We start from the raw sequence: 21,365 nt of genomic DNA, 5'->3' as shown, positions 1-21,365 counted from the left end.
TTATTTCAATAATATTTCAAAAACAAAATTTATTCAATGTAACGAGTATTGATACAAATTTCGCTAATAAGAAAATATGTCGTTCTCCATATAAAATTATATTTAAATCCAAATTTTGTATACATGTCATTTTTTATTGCTCTCGTTTGGACATGTCGCAAAATTACATTCTATGTTTTTAAATACATAAACAGAAATATAATTTTGATAAAATTATATATCTGGATAAGCAGTTCCTACCAGATCGTTTCCTCTGTACTTAAATTTATAGGTGACAATGTTGAACTTCGTTCCTCCGAGAGACACCGGGCAATTTCCCTCTGGTCTCGCGTAAAAGCACACCGTGTACAGTGCCATCTCCAGTTCTGGCGAGGTACCCACGAATAATGCCGTTACCGGTTTATCGTACCCGTTGTATTTCGTTCTTATTTTGACGATAGATGCTTTCTGAAAGAACGAACACGTACAAATATAATTGGTAACTTTTCATGTAGTATGAGTCATAGTTCTCTGGAAATACCACAAAAGAAACAATAGACAAACGTCATTGTACAAATGGTAATAGGTGTCGGAAGTGGAATGGAATCCATTATATATTCATTAAAAACATTTTTCATTAATGAGCCTATTATTCAATAGAAAAACCTATCATTTTTTCGAAAATAACTTATCAAGAAATGATCATACGATTAAAAAGAAAAAAATAATTCTGACAGAATAAAAATTAACTCACATCTCCAAGGTCAACTTTGTTCAAATATCCAGCGTAATTTGCTTTTCCACTGCTTTCCTCTTTGCTATAGAAGATCCAATTATGCAAACCAACTACTTCGGTACCAGATGGTACACTCTTAAGTTCTGCCATGAAAACATGCTCGAAACCTGAGCTACCAATTTTTCCTTGTCCTCTAGAGAACAAGTTAAACCATATTTTTCTTAACGTGTCTTTATATTCGTAATAATCCTTGCGAATTTGTCCTTTGTCCGCTAAAAATCTCATAGCGTAGGACATCACGTTCGTGCTGAGGAACGTGTCTACAAGGAGACTCTCTTCTTGTCTCTGCAACGGGCTTATGTGCTCATTTACATTGGTTTCCGGTTTGTAATTGTCATAGATCGATATCACTCTTTGAATCGTAGGACCTTGGTACGCTTCTGCGTTTACCGTGAACAACCTGCAAGTTGAGATTATCTTTATGGAACCTATGATAACTGAAAGAAAATGGCAAATCAAACTAGTCTGTAGTTACACGAACTATACTATCTAGAAATTCAAAGAACCATCAAATTAGAATTCTAGTGATGTCTAAAAAAAGTTTTTAAAATAGATCCTTCTGATGCCTAATGCTCTTCTATTAATCTCCACCTATTCTTGCTGTAGTGTATAAGAACTCTCTTGCCTCGAATATTTTTCATTTGTATTTTAAAAGCTTACGGTTGTGGTGCGTCATCTGTTGTGCTACTACTGCTTGTTTGCTTCTGTAGATTCAGCGTGATATATCTGTTCGCATTATTGTTATCCTTAATGAAGAGAGCCTCGGAAAGTTTCTCTAAGTCTTCATCAGTGATAGTGTTTCCTTTGCTAAAAGTAGGATTACTAGAATAGGTTTTCTTATTTGCTGCTGCTGTTCCTGCTACAGCTGCTCCTGCTAGTGCACTACCTGCTAGTGCACCACCTGCTATTGCTCCTGTGGATGGCCCTGTTCTTCCAGGTTGAGTCGGTATCGATGGTCTTGGTTGAGATTGACCTATACCTGGTTGGCTTGGATAATTTGGCTGATTTGGATATCCAGGTCGTGGAGCAGGTGTAGGTGAGTTAGATCTGCTGCCACCACCAGCAACATCAGCCCAAGTTCTTCCAGGGGAGCCAGGACTTCCTGGTGCATTAGGAGAACCAGGACTTCCTGGCGCATTAAGAGAACCAGGACCTCCTGGTGCATTAAAGGAACCAGAACTTCCCAGTGCATTAGGAGAACCAGGTCTTCCTGGTGCATTAAAAGAACCAGGACTTCCTGGTGCATTAAGAGAACCAGGACTTCCTGGTCTAGATGGTGCTGGCGTTGGACCTGGTTTTAACGTTACGAACAACGAAGATACTTGATTGCCTCCAGCTGCAGGTTGATTTGGAGATGGTTGAGGTTGTCCTGGTGCAACAGCTGGCTTAGAGCCCGGTGTAGGTGATCCTTGAAATAAAAAAGTATATCAGGATGAAAATTATTTTCTACCACATATTAGTATGTACCTGGTGTTTGTGGACGAGGTTGAGGCTGAGGCTGAGGTTGTTGTTGAGGACGTGGCGATGGTGCGTTTCCAGGACTCGCTGGCCTGGCGCCTGGAACACGTAGCCAAATTAATATTAATAAATCTTTATCAATTGTATCTCCTTCTTTCCTACTAGTATTACGATAATTTATATCTAGCGATGAAATTAATTCTTCGTAACATTATATACGTATTTTATTTTATTTTCCGTATAAAATCGTCATTAAATTAATTTTTACCTGGTGTTTGTGGCTGTGCTGTGCCTCCAGGTACAGAGTTTGGTTTGGGACCTACAAAGTTCACCAGATTAATTCACACAAACTCACATATTTAAGAAAACTATCTAGAAATTCTATAACATCGATCAATTAACCTCCAGAACTTAATGCTGGTCCTTCACTTGGCAATTTCGGGGATTGTCTTCCGGGTTCTCCAGCCCCAGTAAGATCAACAGCCCAGTCTCTGTATCCTTTACCAGTGTTACCACCGACTCCTGGATTTCCTGGTTTCGGTGCCGGGAAATCGAGACCCACTTCCGTTCCTGGGTTAGGTCTGTTTGGTCGAGCATTTTCTTTTATCTTTCCTCCAGTCGAAGTAACTCCAATCGCCAATCCAGGATCACCTGCTCCAAGAACAGCTGATCCAACATTCGTTGGACTTCCTGTAGGTTTGTTTGTTACAGGTGTTACACCTGGTAGCGCGTTTGGTTTCGTTTGTACTGGATCTGCGACTGCTGGAGCAACAGTTGTGGTGGTCGTGGTTGCGTCCTTCTTCTTCCAGAATTTCCAACCTGCTTCTGCGTCGCCTAGAAATTTAATTAAAATTAGGATGGAAAATAATGGCTGGTAGGAACAGGAATTTCGTGTGATTATTTAGGAATTGCGAGATTTATCACTATAGAATTGTAAATAATCACATCATTATTTTGTCCACAGATTTTATAATAAAAGTTCCCACAATGAAAGATCTCTTCTTTGATCTTTAACAATTTGAAACGGTAATTTGCATGGAAATTAATTGTAATTAAGAATTAAAAATATGTTCTAAATCACTTGATAGAAAAAGATCATGGCTATTTGCTTGAGATGTCGAATAATAATTATTTAAGATGAATAATGATGTATCGATATGTACTTATTGTTTCACTCTGTGTGTGTGCGTGTGCGTGTGCGTGCGTGTGTGTGTGTGTGTGTGTGTATACACATATATGTGTATATGTGTAAAAGAATCGAGATTAAGAGAATATACGTCGTTGATTACATAGTTTCAATTCTTTTTCTGTATCGAGTCTCTGTGGTGTGACTTATCTTAAAAATACTAAAGTTGCTCTGGAATCCCACATTTTTGTCCCCGATTTCAATAATAGTGTAGTATAGTTATGTGTGAGTATGAACTCACGATAACCTTGACGATATGCAGAGGAACGAAATAAGCATAACGGAATGTTTAGCTAGAACTCGAAATCACGTAGTTTGGTTCCAGAAGATAATAATTTTTTTAAACAACGTTTCTCTAAGATTTTTACGTAATAATTATTATTGTACGTCATATAATTTATCTATAATATTTATCAGTTTCTATATATCTCTATATTCACTTCTGTATTCACGATTATTTAGTAAACACGATTGAAGAAATACCATTGTATAATACGATCTTAAGTGTTTTCTCGGAAGAGAAAGTAAATAACAAACTACGTCAATCATCAAATTCTACAATATTTCGAATAATATCAACATTTTAAGTTATTTTTCTGGAATAATAAAGTCATTTTTACGCAAGTAGGACACAACTTTCATTCATTCTAAGCGACTCGCAGCTCGAAGACAACTCGGAAGACACGAAACAGAAAAGTAGTCCCCTTCACTTTCGCAAAATTTGCTTTGTTTCCTTGACATTCTATTCTCTTAACACCTATTACACACAGGTACGTACAACCAATCGAATCTCTCTAAGAACGTTTAAAACAAATCGTTTATTTCTTCAAAAATTCTTTTCAGGAAAATCAACAGAAAATAAACGTTTCACTTACCGATAAATATCAAAGACAAGCCAAGTATTAAGAAAACAGCGGGCACACTTTTTATATTCATGGTTCTCCGTTGATTGAAACGATCCTGAGGATCGTTTTCCAACGTAATAGAATCGAGAGCGTCGAGGAGCTACGTGGGCGTTTTAAGACGAACTGAAGTCTTACCGCGCCGGAATCAGCCACTTCCAGCTGATTATACTTTCCTCTTGCCTTCTCCGCCTCTCATTGGCACGTCTGCAAGACTCTAGTTAAGGTCGTTGCACGGTCATCGCGTCTTTTACACTGAAAAGAATCGATCTTCTTGGAAGGATGATGTCAGCCCCTGATCTTGACTCTACGTTCTATTTCATGATCCTTCGTTCGACTGCTGGTAACTGGTCTTTTCGTTTTAACATTTACAAACTGATTGAAAAGTATCTTTTGAACCATCTTGTTTGTTTGTAGATTCTGTAGTGCTTTTGATTGGTTCTATTTTGCTATTGAAACTTCTGTTGAGTCAGTTGATGATGAATCTTCTCGTTATTTAGATTTATTGACACAGCGATGACGATCAGTTTGTTGAGAGCGGATGACGAATGACTTAATGAGGTTCGGAAGATAACAGGCGATTCGAAATCGAGTTAAATTAGGAAATCGAAAGTGGATTTACTCACTGTCGGTACACGCGAGCGACTGCTGTAAAATGTGTCTCAAGTTTGCCTTGTGAGCTTGAGAGATACTGTACGATATCTGTTAGCTAATGAGCATAGACTAGTTTTAGTTACAATGAAGTTGTAGCAAATTTTAATAATATAGAAAAATAAACTTTGAAATCTTGCAGAAATTTACACAATTATATGATAAGGACAGGTTTAGGAAAGAAGAATTTATCGTTCAATAGAAGAAATGATACTTTATTTGTAGAAAAAGTATGTACATATTTACACTCCGGAGTTTTCCGATAATCGCGGTCCGTGACAAACAAGTTTATCGTTTAGTAACATTTAGAGAAATGCTCTATTACACATGAACGAATAACATCCTGTATGTCTGCATCTAATATGAACCAGTTATTTATTTCTGATTAGACTTTAGAAATTCACTTCATATATGTGTATCACATGTTATACATTGTATATTTATATTAAAATACACTGGAGAGCATGTTTATAGAATGATATATAAATATTATTTTTGCATCGAATTTCAGATTCTAATCAGAGGAAAATAGATGACTGCCCATAAAACGAAAAGAACCAGTAGAGTGATCATCAGCTTAGAACGAAAGTTGTCCCACCCGACTAGGACGTATTTTTGTGGCCTTCCAACATTCTCTACATCCAAAGAAGACTAAAACGTAATAAGATTCGTAAAAAACAACGAAACGAGCAAGTTATAGTCACGATTATCCCATTCCTTACGTCATCGTCGTCGATGTCTTCGTTTTCCTGTAGTCTTTGGGTACTTAAATTTTGACGCATTTGTGTTGCTTTGCTTTGAGTGCTCTTCACTTTACTAGGACCGGGCTTCGAGATAGGTTTTTTGTTAAATTGTGGCGACTTCGAGGATCCAGGATGATCAAAAGCTGTCAGTCTAATAGCTACGGTGTTTTCTATGCCTCGTAGTTTATTCGACTGCTGATTTTGCACACTAGTAGTTTCTTTCTTCGACAATTTACTCACTGTTGCATTTTCCTTCGTCACGTCACTTTCTATAGATAGTGTTTGTTAATTAGAAAAATAGGTTAAAAGCTTTTTAAACGAGTTGTAAACAATTCACATCACAACAATATCTGAACAACTTAACGGTTGTTTCTATAATGTTATGTTTCTGCATCATAAAATGTAATTGGTTAGGGCAATTATACGTGACTCGAACGAAAGGAGAACAACAAGTAGACTGTGGATATTTATGCAAGATCATGTTTCACTTTCATATTTAAATTTCTCGTATTATGCATAAACGTCAATAACTAAGAATACATAAATAGTTAATAACTAGATAATAGTAAAGAGTACAGTGTATGATATTTCAAATGTCTTGTCTTCGATTTAATTGTAGAAACTTGTAATTTTTTACTTTACGATTTCCATAAAAATATAAGACAGTTATATATAGATATATGTAAAATTTTTGTAGGAAATATTTCCGACATACCTTTTCCGGGATCATTCTGTTGTGAAGTCCCGCCCTGAGGATCTCTAATGTGAGACAAGAAGCTCTCCAAATATCGCGCAATCGTCCTCTCTTTTTCCCGCTTCAGATTGCTGGTTAGGTGTATTTCCGTCGGTGCATCTATCACGGGACTCGAGTGGAAAGTCGCTAAGGCAACGACAATACTAACTTCCAGACGTTGAACTTTGTTCCTAATCGTCGGACGAGAATCCTCGATCTATCTCTTGTGCTGCCAAAGAAACAGAGATTAGATAATAAAGTTGAACAATACTTGTAACAGTAGATATTTCTTCAACGTCTTAGTACACTCTAAAATATAAATTAAAATTTAAAGAATTCATGTTGCTTGACACATATTAAACAGATAAGGTTACATAGCCTTGGTAAAAAAGAAATTCCAAAAAAGAACTCAATTAATACATCCTTGTTTGCGCATGAGAGAAAAAAGATTATAAAAGATTCTTACCTTCGTAAACATTATACCAGAGATCCTACGGACTTCGTATGACTCAGATACACCGAGGTACAAGCATAAAATGTCACTTCGAAGGCCACTTCACTCAGGTGCAAAACACAGCCTCGAGATCGCCGGGCATTAACGGCGTTTATCGTCCTTCGGCTTTTCTCTTCTCGGATCGTCCGTCGATAAATCTTCCCTGAGAATTCTGATTTTGTTCGTACCGGGCAGGTCGTTGGTAAAAACACAGATTCCGCTGGTAGAGCGTCATATATTCGCAGATAATTTCGCGTGGAATATGCTACAACTTTTACATGCGTCATCCTTGACAGGAAGCGATTATAAGTCTCGAGTTCAGGTTTAGTCTAATATTTAATCCTTTTGTAATTATTGTCTTTGACGGTCTGAAAGACTAGATGGATGAAAATCTGGACGATTAAATTTCTGATAAAGTTGTATTTCTGAATAGGTTTTTATCGGTATTGATGAGAAACTGATTTTGATGTTATCTAGTTGGTTTGCAATGGAAAGAAGAATTACAGATTTTGTACATGCATCAGTTATCAAATAAGATTTCGACAATTATCGATAGCGAGATACGTGGGCAAGATAAAATGATTTCAAAAGTTTTCTGCAAGATAACTTTATTAATTCGTTTTTGTACAAATACTTGGTAAAAAATCATGAATATTATATAATCGAATACCATGTATCAAACATTTTACGTATAACATTATAAAGAGATTAGCAATATATTAGTGTAATACAATCGCAATAATTTTGTGATAACTATTAATTTCGTTAAAAGGAAATATCCAATTCGAACAAATATTACAGGGACTAGTATCATTTCAATTTTATCCTCGCGGACGATTCCTTCATACATTACAAAGGTCTCTCTACTTCTTTCTATGTCGAGTGTCTCAACACTGGGAATTTCTTTGTCACTGAACCGATAATCACGAGAGTATATGCTCGCGTAAATAGGAGCCTCGAGATACTCTTTACGCAACTCCAACTCTGAATTTCTAAAACTTTCTGTCCACAAAAGAGTACATGTTTTTTACATTTCCATTTGCTCGTCAAACAAATAACATGATTCTTCCACAAATCCACGATTTTGAGCACAGAATTAATTATTGCTTCGCGCAAGGACGGATTCATCGATAGAAAATGGAGAATCGACCAACGTATCAGAATTCTACAAAAAAATCTTCCTCTCTCTCTCCTCACATTTCTGGCTTTTTCTCATACTTCAAAGAGTATCTTCTTGGACATCTTATCATGTATCTATGTTACCGAAGACAAAGGATTACCCAAATTTTCCTTGTTCGCTTCCAAATGGAAGAACATCGGCCACCCAAGTTTCTCGGTGCCCTTAAATGCTTCACAAGATCCGATATTGGACGAGAAACGTGTAGACGATTACCCAGAGAACCAGAGCGACGATTACAGAGATAAGGAAGATAGTTTTGAGGAAATGCCAAGGGCTTTCCATTCTCGATTCCGCGCGATTGGCCCAGCTCTTGCAGCCGCCGTTTCTGCACGGAATACTCCCTGGCTGCACGGGCGTCGACGTCGCGACAGTGCTCATCGGAGGCGTGACCTTTACCTCACCCAGTTCCGTTTCTTCTGCATTTTGGACCTCCGCCTTCGTCAGTTCGAACCTCGATGGACTCTCCATCTGTAATTACATCGAATAGTGGATAAAATTGATCAGTAAATTGCTGGAAGCTGTTGGATGTTATCAAAAGTGTTATCGTGACTTATGTTTGTCATCAGATAACAATTAATGTTATTTCAGCAGTAATAAGGCAGTTACGATTTTAGACTGTTAATTGAAAAGTTTTCTTCGTTCCAGGTTGTTTCAGATAACGAATTAAGTATTTATAAGGATAGGAATAAAAGAAAAAGTTAAATTTTAAAAGAAACAAAGAAAAGAGTCTAGATTTTTTTATATTCGAAAGAAATAAAAAGTAAAAGATCTCACGATATTTTTAAGATTATGAGAATTCTTTCACATATATTAATTTCCTATAAAAATAGAACATCACGTTGAAAATTGGGGATAAAATCAAAAAAGTTAAGAAGCAATATATAAAGATCTGAGTATGCAACTTGTAGAAGAAGTCACGACGGCAACGAAAAGGGGAATCACTACCAGAAAATAAATACTTAATTTGTGCATTTAAGTGACTCGTTTGACTGTTTGCAATATTTATAAATAGCTTCGGTGTTATTTCACTCCCTTTGGAATGAGAGATCCAATATACATATCTATATAATGTGAATCGTAAAATATTTAACATTCTATTATTAACATGAGAGAGTTTGAAACGAAAAAGAAAGTATTAATTCAATAACAATCTCTATCTTAAGCCAAACGGAATACGTATAATGCGGTTTTGGTATAAAGTCAAGTTACATCAGATTGGTCACCACAATTTCCTATTTGTCAAGCAAAAGAAGTAGTCCAATTTGGAACACGTTTGTATATTTTTATCCACCTAACATAACATAACGGTGCGCTCGAATGTATGCTAATCGACTAGGCCTCCACTTCTTTCGAAAAAAGGTAGAAGAAAGGAGCCGAAGAAAAAAGGATCCAACGGCATCTATAAATATTCAGCGTGGGTAGACGCCGTGAATAGAATTTGTAATAAATTGAACGAGCCTGAAATGCAACCAGCGTGACGATGCAGCCACTCCAAATTATTGATTATTTCACAATTGTGCTCGATTGTGCGGAGGAACGTGTGCACCGCGTTTCCAATGATTCTTAGCGGCAATCCACGACATTCCTTGCTTCTTGAAGTTTTACATTTTCATATATAATATAGAGTACAATAGTACGTACGCATACTAAAAGAGAAAAAAAAGAAGAGAATCGACACAATTTCTCATCAAGAAAGATAAACAAGAAAAAGTCTCAAGACATTTTCCAGAGTACAAAAATTTTCTGGAAAGTTAATTGCAAGAAAATTGGGAAGATATGATATTACTCGATCAAAGGCCATGGGTGAATGTAGTGAAATATCCAAATGGTGAAAGGGTATGGAGTGGGGACATTACATGTGTCTCTGGAATTCGAATCTTGGGAGGGAATAAATCTTGCTCAGGCTTTGGTCCTGTCCCATATACCAAGCCCATCATTCTGCTGACCTGGTTCATGTATGGATAATCCCATATGGATCCGGGGGATGGCACGATCACCATCTGCCAACGATATTATATATATATATATATATAGATCGTTAAATTTATTCACTTTCGGTTTTTCAATAGTATTTCTATAACGCTATGTTATAGAGTTTCATAGAATTTATATTTAAATATTGCATTTTCTTAAATTTAGTACGTTACAATAATAAAATTTTATGGCAGCGCATTTTTTTAACAAACGCAAGGTCAAACTTATTATAAATCATTGAGCGTCACTTTTACGACAATCTAATCAATATTCGTAACTGCTGACTACCGTAAGTGAAAAATTGTGTTGAAAATTTTGGTTGTATTTATTTTTTTCATGCATGTTACGAACTTCCTCCTTGAAATGGTTTTGTGCACTCACGGTAACTTTCACTCGATTCTACAATGATTGGGTCCTCGACCAGGTAAACGAAATAAAATTGAACGGAATAGGATTTGCACGAAGTGTTTTCGAAGCAGAAGCGAAACGTCGTCGTGTAAGAATTGATTAGATTAACGATTCATGAACTCTGTTTAACTTTATCGAGGAGATCATACCTGGTAGTATAAATCTTTGTTTTTTGAACTGGCTTCGAAACGAATTAACTATTTCTACTCAACATTTCTTACACGAACACTAAACCTAAAATTATAGAACAGTTACTAGAAGGCTTGAGAAAATTATGAAAAAAAATAGACGTTTTTTGAAGAAAGAGGTATGATAAAATCAAAGACTCACGTTATCAAATAAGTAGCTATACTTCCTGGTATGACAATTCCCATCGCTGTTCATATTTTCAAGTAACTATTCAGTGGCACATTATTACTCGTTAATCACAGATAAACAGCAGAAATCCGATCTAATAAAGCTATCAAAACGTCTAACTAATTGACGTTTAGTTCCTGAATGAGCAACACGCGTTTCTTAGACGTGTAAGCGACACGAGACGAGGAAAGTTGTAGTTTATTTGCCTGCGACACCGAAGGAACTGACCACTTACGTCTATCGGGGCCCACTATCAACCTTTATCAATCCCGACCCCTGATCTTTCGTTATCGAACCGCTACTCTAGTGTAAATGTCGACGAAACGTTGCTAACCGGCTCGTAAATCGTTTAGAGGAAGTTCAATCGTTATGATAGTATGCACTTAATTAGAGTATTTACTTTTCATAATTTCTCATATGCTTTAAATGGTGTATGCACAGTATACACTATATAAGCGATATGAAAAATTATGTAAAATAAATACCGAATTAAGATATTCTTACGGAATGGTACTTTTTAATTAAAATATCAGAATTTTAAACACGACAATAATTTATTATGCAATTATTATCTATGAAAATATTATTGTGGTAAAATGCATTTTTGATATAAAGGTGAAAATAAATTTTTACTACAATTCAAAAATTCGTAGGTCAGTACGGTGCGATGATCTTCAGAGGTACAAAAATTCACGAATTATCACAGTACCTGGATACAGAATCGAAAGGATACAATATGGAAAAGATTCCACGTTATTGGAATAGAAGAATTGTTACGTGTACAAATGCGCAACAGGTCGAGGATGCACCAGCAATAATGATAAGTAGAATTCGTTGCGTAACCTGGTGAGGCTCATATTTTCAACAGGTAGTCAGAAACTTCGGTACACGAGAATCGAGAGAAGAAATTGAAAACCGTCTTATAGAACATACAGAGAAATGAAACATTACCGCGATCGATTACATTGAAATTTAACCCTACAAAAACGTGTTGCTTGTTACAAACTAAGACGGACAGATTGAAGTTTGCCGAGGAATAATTCATAAATCTTATTAATTTGTTTCCCCTATTTTTAATGTCATCACTGATCGATTTCTCTTGCTTTTTATTGGTCAGTCACGTTAGTTCAATGAACTCCGATGACTAATTATTAGAAGTGAGATTTCGTGGAAGTGAAAGTACGGTAAGTTTGCGTCTAAAAGTATTGACGAACGAAAGTAGCTGCTTCACAAAGAGTCTCAAGGCTACTGCTCAAATCACGATGTTTATTGATGTTCTTAAAAATCGTGAACATGCTCGTGTAAGTAGTACATAGCTTCGTGAACGATGTGATTAAATTGTTTGGATCATGCCATTTGAAAACATCATAAAATAAAACAGACATTCTTAATATTACATCGACGATCGTTTTCTTATGATAAGACGAGATGTAATTAATACTTCGCACATCCATAATTACGTGATCCAAGGTTATTCGGATATTACACATGCAAACATGTTTAACACAACATCTTCGTTAAAATATTATTATTTCTATGATTATAAACGCTATCATCCTTAAATTTTAATACTGAATAACTGTACGAAACTCGTGTTGACATAAAATCGTGTTGACATATTTGCGTAAATTTAATTAAGCGACATTTAGTTCTTTCAGAGAAATATTGTATCTAAGGATCAGATAGAATAGATCAGATCAAGAGAGATTTAAGAAATTTTAAATGTTCTACGAAACACGTGTTCTCACCTGTTGAGGATGCCAAGTGTGCTGAAAAAAACTCTTGAAACACTTCATGTTGAATGCGACATTCCTTCACGTTTATCAATCACTGTATTATCGCGATCATCTAATCTGTTGGTTATTGCTGGTCCATTCTTCTCTATTTATTTTACGATTTAAGACTCACTTTTGACCTGACACGATTATACATCCGCATAATTAGGTCACTCGCGTTATTTACAATGACGTTCGATATTGCGGAACGGAAAATTGTAAATTTCCTAATATTTAGTATATAGTTTATAGTAATAGATTACGACAAGTTGTTATCGAATTAAGTGAAAAAAACAGAATTATTTCCAACAATCATATGAGTATCAGAGGATTATAAAATGCAATCGCATCTATACGAGAGATCGCAGGCGAAAGTTTTGAAGCGCACACGTCGGTGCGCGCTCGACAACTAATGAAGTTCGTGCCGATAGTGGTAGAAGTTATACGAGACAGAATTGTCGTCTGTTAAAGTCTATCCATCGTGCGCTTGTCGCTTGTGACATGCAGAGAAATGACGAAATTGTTTCGTAAAGTCTTACCATATAACGAGAGATTACTTGCGTGGTGAATGCCAAACTTACTATTAATTACAATATTTCAAAATTGGAAAAGAATTATAATAAATGATACGATAGAAGTAATTTTCCTAATGTGCATAGTATGATTCTTTCTATCAGTGTTAAATTGGATAAACATATATACAATTGTTTGATATTTACAGAGGTTGCAAATACAGTTTATATAAGTACAAAATGTAATAAATTGAACAGTTTCTTTTATTTTAACTGAGGCGCAAAACAATGCACATTGTTCATAATTTTAAATAAATTAGTATACTAAACAAAACAAAAAATTAAATACATAATTAGAAATAACGTTAGGTAAAGACTTCTATTTTTTAATTTCGAAATTGGCGAATGTAGGTTGAGATATTTCTTGCTCATTTCGAAACTCCGCTTTGTCTATGGCTGATTCAGGACTTCCGGTATATCGAAGCCAATTTTTCCTATAAACAGATAATATACAAGTAGAATAAGGACAATGAATATATCTGTTAAAATGTTTTAAAGAGGTAAAAGCTTACATTTCTTCCACTTTGCTTTTCGATCCTTCAAGACGACCAACAACAGTACCTTTATGGGTATTCATACACCATCCTTTTAAACCTAATTCGGTCCCACGTTTTTGAGTATACTATATCAATAAAAATAATAAATTGTTGAAAGTTGTTTTTGATCGTTCATAGAAAACTGATTTACCGATCATACGAACATGGACATACAAGTACGTGTTACATTTATAATTCAAACATAAAAAATCATTTTTTAATTTGAAATTTCAAAAATGTTAGATGCATTTGATTTTCAATTTAAAATGCCGATATATATGTATATATGTATATACTCATAACTATATAGTAACTGTTTCACCTGTCAGATGTCAGTTCTGTGCTAAATAAGCCATAAAACTTGCAGCGTATTTCTTCGTAATTTACGTTAATTATTAACCGTTACTTGGTGCGATACATTACTTACCTTTCTAAAGAATACGCCTTTAAAAAAGAAAACCTGAGATCAGTATCATCATGATTCTATTATAGGGAAATGGTTACTTACCTTGTACTCTCCCATAAACTTCAAAATCAACACCGACTAACTGTGACATTTTCGGATTTGTATCTTGCGATGTTATCACTGATAAAAACGGCAATGTGATAAGAAGCTAGAGAACAATTGTAAGGTACAACTTGATTAACATTCAATCATTATTTGGAAAAATATCTGAATGTGCGTATGTTATTTCATGAGACGATAATTGACTAGATGTCGCCAGTTGAGATTCTATCAGCTGTTCCGGTTGGTTAATAGCGGTATCCTTGGAAACCACTCCTGATGTGTTTTAGAGCGAATTAAACTTAATTTAAATTTTAAGTAGGGTTGATACAGACGCAGTTCACATTTTTAAATCCATATGCTCAATTTGAATCAATTCCAGCATTAATACACATTATGTACGATAGAGATAAACATTGCAATAATAAAGAACAACGTTCTTTTAAATAATAAACGTATATATTTATGCATTTAGATTAAAAAATAGGTAAATGCATTAGTTTATATTTTAGCCTTTTATGCACTTATTCACTACATTTAAAGGATTAAACGATTCGATGTGTAAATAACGCATATAATACCATCAAAACTAATCAAGTAATTAATAAAAATTAAATGTACGTAGGAAAATAATGAATCATTCACAAGGTGAAATTAACACCTTATTTGAATTTAAAAATCAAAATCTGTTCGCACATGCATATGACTGATCGGTGTGGTTTGTATCGGCGCTGGTATTGGTCGATGTTCCGAAGCGCGCGCACGGGCATAGCAGCAAAAAAGTCGCCAAGTATAGTGGCGTATAAGTCGTCCCCACCGCGGTATCTACGACCAGTCTCAAGCAACAGTTAATACGTGGTGGTTGTGTTTATGCGGTCTTCTTCAACCGTGCATGCGATTGTCCTTACGAAACGCAACGAGAATCTCATCGAGTCAAAGCAATCTATCGATCGCGTTATCAGTATGTGCTACGTATCTCAGTCTACGTGTACCTATCTCCCTGCCTATCTTTAAAACCCTTGGCACACAGCGTTACCCTCGTCTACGGAGATTCTACGCTATGGTAGACGATCACGTAGACTCGAATGCACGTCTTTTCGATAAAAACATTCGCAACGTTTGACCGACAGAAAAAGAAGAAAAAATCATCCCGTTAACGCGAAATCGTCGATCATTAGCCCGTAATCGATACGAATATATGATACGTACGCGATAGTCCGTGTATCTGTGTACGAATACGCGAAATACCAGTCTTGTGTCAGTCGATGAGGTTAGGCTGGCGTATTTACGCAACGAAAATTCGTGTCGTCGGCGTACGGGCACACGATGCGGCTCTGACAGATCGTTCTATCGTCCTTGCTATATCGTTGGTTACACGTCTCAGGACAGACCGTTGTGTGCAGTGCTTAAGGGTAGCGCCGGATTATTCATCGTCAACGTCGGTGGCGACTTTGACAGCTTATCTGTTCGAAAAGTGAGGTTAATTCGGGAGGTGTGTCGTTGTGCGTGTGCGTTGGCGTGCACGGAGGAACAACACGACGATAATATACGATGACGGCGATGTTAGTATCTGTGGCGGAGCTGTCGAACATTTTCTTTGTGCTCGCAGTGTCGATATGCTTCTGCGGAGTTTTCTTGTTTATCATCAGGTATTTATGTCATAGCGTATCGTCGGTTTACACTAGAAAAGTGGCACGAATAACAATAATATATTTTCAGAATAGTCGATTTAAGCTCGAAAGTTTGAAATCAAAAATTATTAATTGCTCGATTATATATGTTTTTCCTTGTAAAATTTCACGAATGACCCACACTGCACCTTTTATTCAAGGCGCTTGACATTTTAATTGTAAAACGAAACAGAGTCAAATAATTTCTGATATTATCTATTGATACACAATTATGACACATATTGCAATATTTTGAAGAAGTTGTTTTGATCGTCGGTGTAGATATCGTAAAATTGACAATTATTAAAATGCGTCATTCCTCTAACAAATCGATGATATTGTATATTGTTTTTTTCTTCACTTGCACGTATCGTGTTTAAGAATGTAGGTAATTCGCATCAATACAAGCATTTCCTCTAATCTCTTAAAAAAAAAATGATGTCCGATAACAACGATTGATAACGAGTCGCTTATCTTATATTTTCTTTTTTTATTTTGGTACTCTTGCGCGCGTTCAGAAACTAAACTGTTAGTACTGTGGCAACTCTTTTATGCGAATGAAATTGTAAGCGTTCAAAAGAACGTCAGAATAAATAGAATACACGGATGTAGGTGATTCAATTTTTATTTTCTCATTCGGCAAATATTTGCTCGTTCTTTCTTCAGCGAAATCAATTCCTGCATATTGCAGCCTGACTTTTGGACCATCGTCATAATGTTTCGAGAATAGTCTCGGTGGAAATCATATTTTCGCATATAGAATTGACAAAGCTACATCTCTCTAATCTTTCCTTTACTCATCAGTATTGTCGGTTGGAAAATATTCTATGACTAATAGTAAATATTTTGTGTTTTATGAGTCACTGGACCGTAGGTTATCAATTATCAAACTGGTAAAAGATACCATTGCACTAGAGCAATATTACCCTGTCAATTGGTATAAATTAAATTATCATCATTGAATGCGAAGAGTATCGTTAGAATAGAAAGATGGTATTTTTCTTGAGTATTACTCCATTTCACTATCTAGTTTTATCTCGGAATATTATTTGCAAAGTTATTCAAAGAACAGGACCCTGCTTTAAAAAAATTTTTGTTTTAATTCATTGCAATAAATCACATTAATCGTTTGGTATTCTGATATACCAGGACAAAACAAGCCGTTATAATAGGTCTTTTCCTGTTTTTACTAACTTAGCCGCGTATTTTAAATTCAGTTGTATAACATTGGAAGATTTGGTTACCGATGGTTAATAAAATAGCTTAATTGTTAAAATTATAATTAAATTATAATAGAAGGATCAAGGATATCAATGAAAATATAATATCCTATACTTCATAATTGAATATCTAGACACCCAATTCTTTAACGTCGTTTATATTAACATATTTGAAAGATTAAATTGTAAGGCTTGTCAGATTTTCGTTGAGATATTTAAAACAGACCGAATTTAGAAATTTTGTATCGTCACTATTTATCTTGCACCACCTGTGACGCTTTAAGATCAATTTGTACACGATATCTCATGTATTGCATTGTGAATCTCTACGAGTGAATAAAAATATTGATTTAAACATTAACGGTGCATAGTATTGTAACTATTTCGTCATTTCACTTTTCCGATTGCATAATATCAATTTATTTTATAATACAATATCCGTTAGTTTCATAACAGTAGTTTTTGCTACAGTAACTTAATAAAGACCTACATGGTTATCTTTATAAAAAGTTGTTCCCCAGGCCAATAATCTTAATAGTGGAGTTAAATTTTGTTTCCTTTTGTTTCTTTCTTTTCCTTTCTCTTTTTACCTCACTTCAGAAGTTTCAAGGTTAATTCTGTTCCTTTTAATATCTCAAGGCGAGATCAATGGAATCGGCGTTATTCTGTAAGACGATCGTAAAAGTGGACGATAAATTGGCACTTTCAATTTGCTGGTAAAAGTGTGCCGTGAGATAGAGGACACGATGGCTGAGAACAGCTGTTTAAATATGGAAAATCACCGAAATTCTTGTAATCGCGCTTGTAGAGTTGACGAGGAATAATTACATTGAAGGCTGGAATTAATTTACTCCAAAATGTAAGATGAATTATATAAAATAAAATTGGGTGACCTTGAAATGAACGAAGTTAACAACTGACGAGGGAGAGGTCGATTCCTCTAGTCAAAGTTTCTCCTTTTGTTAAAGCAAACAACTTTCTTGCTTCTTCGACAGCGCAAAATTGGGACTTTTGTTTCGAAAATTAGTTTCAACCGTGCAATTTGGAAATCTGGAGAACTTTACCGGTGAAAGTCAAGAAGTAAAATTCTATATAGTAGAACGGTATTTATTGTTGTTATTGTTATAACCAAAGTTTAGTTAATGATAGATTAAATGAGCTTCTGTTGATTGAATTCACTTATTTGAATGACGACTCATTGTCTATGAGGAAAATCTATAGATTTAATTTTGTATTAGATAAATTTTAATTCCTTACACGAGAGTATGAATTCATATAAATATCAGTAATAAACAAAAATTCATGAAATGGAATTAATATTAATAACTTAAGTGTACATGTTTATGCAAATTCACGTCTTTACTGGCTGTATCATAGAAAAAAAATATAACTATCGATTTGTTTTATCCACTTAATAATGTATTAGAAGGAATATTCTATTTCCATTATTTTACATATTTATGATTATTATGTATATTTTTGACACCTTTCAATTCCTCATAAATGTATAAACATCCATAGTGTATCAATAATCAGCAATCTATCAGTCTAATTTAAACTTTTGAAGGATCATTTCTGAGGCAACCAAGTATTATTTTTTTTACGAGATGCTCGTCTTATGTTTATCGAGAATTTGAAAAGAGATATAAAATCGTTATTTATGATGACACTTTCTTATTTACCTCCTTTTCGAATAAAATGACAAGTTAGCTGTATGGTGGCAATCTGAGGTCACTGAGTGGCATTCAAACAGCCTTATAATATTATGATTTATCTCGTTTTACCTATGATTAAATATAAGAAGCGAATGGAAATGACGAATAAGGTTTTCAAACGTTACATTGATTATGCAATCACTTATTCTAATTCGTGTACTCGAACCGACGCGTTATTACATTGCAACATCGGTGATTTGCCAGTTTTGCCGGTCGTTCGGCTTTTTTCTGGAAATGATTTCTGTATACTTTCATGGAAATTATGCAACGCCATTGGAGACGCTTGATCAAACCGTTATTATCTTGCGGTATTCGTTGTTGCTTGTCTACTGTACTACATGAAGTAAAGACTTCTCAAGAAAAAAAAAAATAAGATAGAAGAAAGAGAGAAAAACGATATAAATGCAAGAACAGATATATAACATTCCAGTGAATTTCCAAATCTTTATAGTTACGTATGGCAAGGTATTTTAATGTTTGAAAGCATACAGATATCTACATTATAATTTAACTTTATTCGGTTTTCTGAAATCATGGATTTTACCAGGGATAGTAGATCTACCATAAACCAAATGAAAAGTTATAAATTTCCATGGTATGTATAAATAGTATAATAAACCGAGCTCATTTACACGTGAACTATCCTACCTTGATACTATCGTATCTTGAAAATTTTACCGGAAGTACAGACTTATATACCGATAACAGTTTATCAGGTAAGAACCATGTGCTGCAATAACGTAAAGTTAATTGGACAATTTCGACCTTAAATGTTAGTTTAATTTTTCACCTTTTCTGTTATTATTAATATAATGATAATTATTTGGTGAAACTGGAAGTCGAAGGTTGAAATTCCGTTACTGGGAATAAGAAGATGAAGAGGAAAAATGGTACAAGCGACAACATCCATAATTTGCTCTCAAATTCTTTTTCAATAAGTCTCTCTATCTAAGGGTAAAATGTAAAGCTTTAACAAAAGGATCTACGTCTCCAAATATTAAAACACAATCTTGTGGGTACAAAATAAGATACTGTACTCTCTCTAGGTAAATAAGATCTTATGTACGGCTCCTTTCACTTATTTCAATTTCGAGTGAAAAAATTGACACGTGATAGACGAGGATAAAACTGGAATTTAGTCTTCCCGTGAATATCAAGGTCTGAGCAAACTCTCGCTACTTTCAGTTCCATTTGGAATATTTATTCGCGCTGAAGGAGCCGCTTAGTCCAGTTGTACGGTTCCCAAATCCAGCAGCTTTATGTCAATAAACCGTTAACACGCTTACGTGAAACGCGCGATTCGCCTATTTGAAAGGAGAAAGCCGTCTGAAATTTCAAAGTTGCGTGGTTTACTTTTTACGCTGTCATAAAATAACTTCAAAACTACACAGTCGAATTTAAATCCATCGAAACGAAATCGAGCATGAGTCCCGTTAACGATACTTAAATCGGACATTTTCAAGAACCTAACGGAGGAAATGTAGTAGGAAATTTGATCTCGTGTTCCTTTTGATATCATCGATTATAGGATCGTAGATTGACGAATAATTCGCGGCAACCCTATGTTGCGGTATACGTGCATGTGTCCTCATGGCCGCGAGGTTATTGACAGTACGCGGCCGTTCGCACACTAATTCGCTCCAAAGGATGAATAACGAAGGCAGTTCGATTATTTTAAATATCGAAGGACGGTATAGCCGCGTTCTTTCATTCCAGAGCCTTGTCGTTACATTTTATTGGAACGAGGTCTGCGGAAACGAGGCGATACGTTAATTCTTTCTTTTATCAGCTTATAATTATTTCTTTGCATCTTAATGTCCACAAAAAAATGGATCAGAGTTCGTAAACATAATTTTTCAGATTTTTTATAAGAATGATTATTTATGTAAAGTAGTTGCTTGAATAAATTCAAACTCGGTCGAATAACTTATCAAGATAGAATTTATTCGTTACCTTCTCTATTTGTTCAAATATCTGATTATTATTTATCCGTACGAGTTACATTTCTTCTTCGGGAAACAATGGAGAACGTAGAAGAAGCAGAATCTTTCTTCTAGAATACTTTACCGCGTCCGATTTATTTTTTGCATCACTGCGAGGAAGAAAGCAAAGGAAAGATGAGAAACTCTCGGCAATTAGTCGATACATGATCTTCAAACCCGTTAGTTCATACTTGTTAGTAGGAAAAGATAGTATACTGTTACTTCTCGGATAGCCTAATCGTCTCGCGTTCAAGATTGTGCATACCTGCACGTAGGACACTATCGTCGTTTAACTTATGAACAGTATCTCGTGTGTCGAGAGAGAACGGAGTACTAATTATAAGCTCTGAAGAGCAAATCAAACTTTTTATGTTGAATTATGAATACACTTTACGGAATTGTAAAGTCTCTCACGAGTTACAAATATTAATTCTTTTACTTCAACGTTTTGAAGCTTATTTAAATTAGTCTATTAATTTAAAAGCGATAATTTCATAGTGCCCTTAAATACCCTTATAATACTAAAAGAA

General features: G+C 35.1%; 5 protein-coding genes across 9 annotated transcripts in view; 1 reads left to right on the top strand and 4 right to left on the bottom strand.

The window, feature by feature from the left end:
* The window catches only part of LOC122572136 (cell growth regulator with RING finger domain protein 1-like), a 42,461-nt gene that overhangs the window by 779 nt on the left and 20,317 nt on the right, over positions 1-21,365 (top strand). The window contains exon 1 of one of the 4 annotated variants that reach the window (XM_043736769.1): positions 5,499-5,630. The exons of 2 other annotated variants lie outside the window; for them this stretch is intronic. Coding sequence is in view for 1 of the 2 variants with exons in the window: in XM_043736768.1 (XP_043592703.1) it covers positions 15,800-15,897 (98 nt within the window). In the remaining variant the exon portion in view is untranslated. Of the gene's footprint in view, positions 1-5,498; positions 5,631-15,075; positions 15,898-21,365 lie in introns of those variants that run through there. One more of the 4 variants, XM_043736768.1, reaches the window with a different exon arrangement.
* Positions 4-4,502, bottom strand: LOC122572123 (poly(U)-specific endoribonuclease homolog). The gene is made up of 7 exons (XM_043736734.1): positions 4,295-4,502; positions 2,636-3,067; positions 2,502-2,552; positions 2,243-2,332; positions 1,436-2,183; positions 734-1,175; positions 4-447 (listed from the first exon to the last, which is right to left on the bottom strand). The coding sequence occupies exons 1-7, from the start codon at positions 4,353-4,355 to the stop codon at positions 214-216; spliced, it is 2,058 nt and encodes a 685-aa protein (XP_043592669.1). The 5' UTR covers positions 4,356-4,502; the 3' UTR covers positions 4-213.
* Positions 5,167-6,926, bottom strand: LOC122571683. The gene is made up of 4 exons (XM_043735746.1): positions 6,915-6,926; positions 6,431-6,665; positions 5,695-5,984; positions 5,167-5,623 (listed from the first exon to the last, which is right to left on the bottom strand). Exons 1-4 carry the CDS (start codon positions 6,924-6,926, stop codon positions 5,480-5,482), a joined length of 681 nt encoding a protein of 226 aa, XP_043591681.1. The 3' UTR covers positions 5,167-5,479.
* Positions 7,533-11,470, bottom strand: LOC122572144. 2 transcript variants are annotated; one of them, XM_043736781.1, is made up of 4 exons: positions 10,834-11,463; positions 10,653-10,737; positions 9,978-10,121; positions 7,533-8,589 (listed from the first exon to the last, which is right to left on the bottom strand). In XM_043736781.1, the coding sequence occupies exons 3-4, from the start codon at positions 10,119-10,121 to the stop codon at positions 8,293-8,295; spliced, it is 441 nt and encodes a 146-aa protein (XP_043592716.1). In that variant the 5' UTR covers positions 10,653-10,737; positions 10,834-11,463; the 3' UTR covers positions 7,533-8,292. The 2 variants fall into 2 exon arrangements, with proteins under 2 accessions (XP_043592716.1, XP_043592717.1); XM_043736782.1 differs by lacking the exon at positions 10,653-10,737 and having other exon boundaries at positions 10,834-11,470.
* On the bottom strand, positions 13,391-14,468 carry LOC122572145 (acylphosphatase-1-like). The gene is made up of 4 exons (XM_043736783.1): positions 14,252-14,468; positions 14,171-14,187; positions 13,720-13,829; positions 13,391-13,641 (listed from the first exon to the last, which is right to left on the bottom strand). Exons 1-4 carry the CDS (start codon positions 14,298-14,300, stop codon positions 13,527-13,529), a joined length of 291 nt encoding a protein of 96 aa, XP_043592718.1. The 5' UTR covers positions 14,301-14,468; the 3' UTR covers positions 13,391-13,526.

This window comes from Bombus pyrosoma, linkage group LG10 (assembly GCF_014825855.1).
Source record: "Bombus pyrosoma isolate SC7728 linkage group LG10, ASM1482585v1, whole genome shotgun sequence".
Classification (NCBI taxonomy): domain Eukaryota; kingdom Metazoa; phylum Arthropoda; class Insecta; order Hymenoptera; family Apidae; genus Bombus; species Bombus pyrosoma.
This window is presented reverse-complemented; position numbering and strand designations above follow the sequence as displayed.

Coding starts and splice junctions, on each gene's coding strand:
- LOC122572123 (XM_043736734.1), bottom strand. CDS start 4,355: ATGAATATAAAAAGTGTGCCCGCTGTTTTCTTAATACTTGGCTTGTCT. Junction 3,068..4,294: donor CTTGTCTTTGATATTTATCG/GTAAGTGAAACG, acceptor TTAAATTTCTAG/GCGACGCAGAAGCAGGTTGG. Junction 2,553..2,635: donor ACCAGCATTAAGTTCTGGAG/GTTAATTGATCG, acceptor TGAACTTTGTAG/GTCCCAAACCAAACTCTGTA.
- LOC122571683 (XM_043735746.1), bottom strand. Junction 5,985..6,430: donor ACAGAATGATCCCGGAAAAG/GTATGTCGGAAA, acceptor CACTATCTATAG/AAAGTGACGTGACGAAGGAA. Junction 5,624..5,694: donor AAGACATCGACGACGATGAC/GTAAGGAATGGG, acceptor ATTACGTTTTAG/TCTTCTTTGGATGTAGAGAA.
- LOC122572144 (XM_043736782.1), bottom strand. CDS start 10,887: ATGAACAGCGATGGGAATTGTCATACCAGGAAGTATAGCTACTTATTT. Junction 10,122..10,833: donor ATAGCTACTTATTTGATAAC/GTGAGTCTTTGA, acceptor TATCGTTGGCAG/ATGGTGATCGTGCCATCCCC. Junction 8,590..9,977: donor TTCGAATTCCAGAGACACAT/GTAATGTCCCCA, acceptor ATGTAATTACAG/ATGGAGAGTCCATCGAGGTT.
- LOC122572145 (XM_043736783.1), bottom strand. CDS start 14,300: ATGTCACAGTTAGTCGGTGTTGATTTTGAAGTTTATGGGAGAGTACAA. Junction 13,642..13,719: donor AAAAGCAAAGTGGAAGAAAT/GTAAGCTTTTAC, acceptor ATCTGTTTATAG/GAAAAATTGGCTTCGATATA.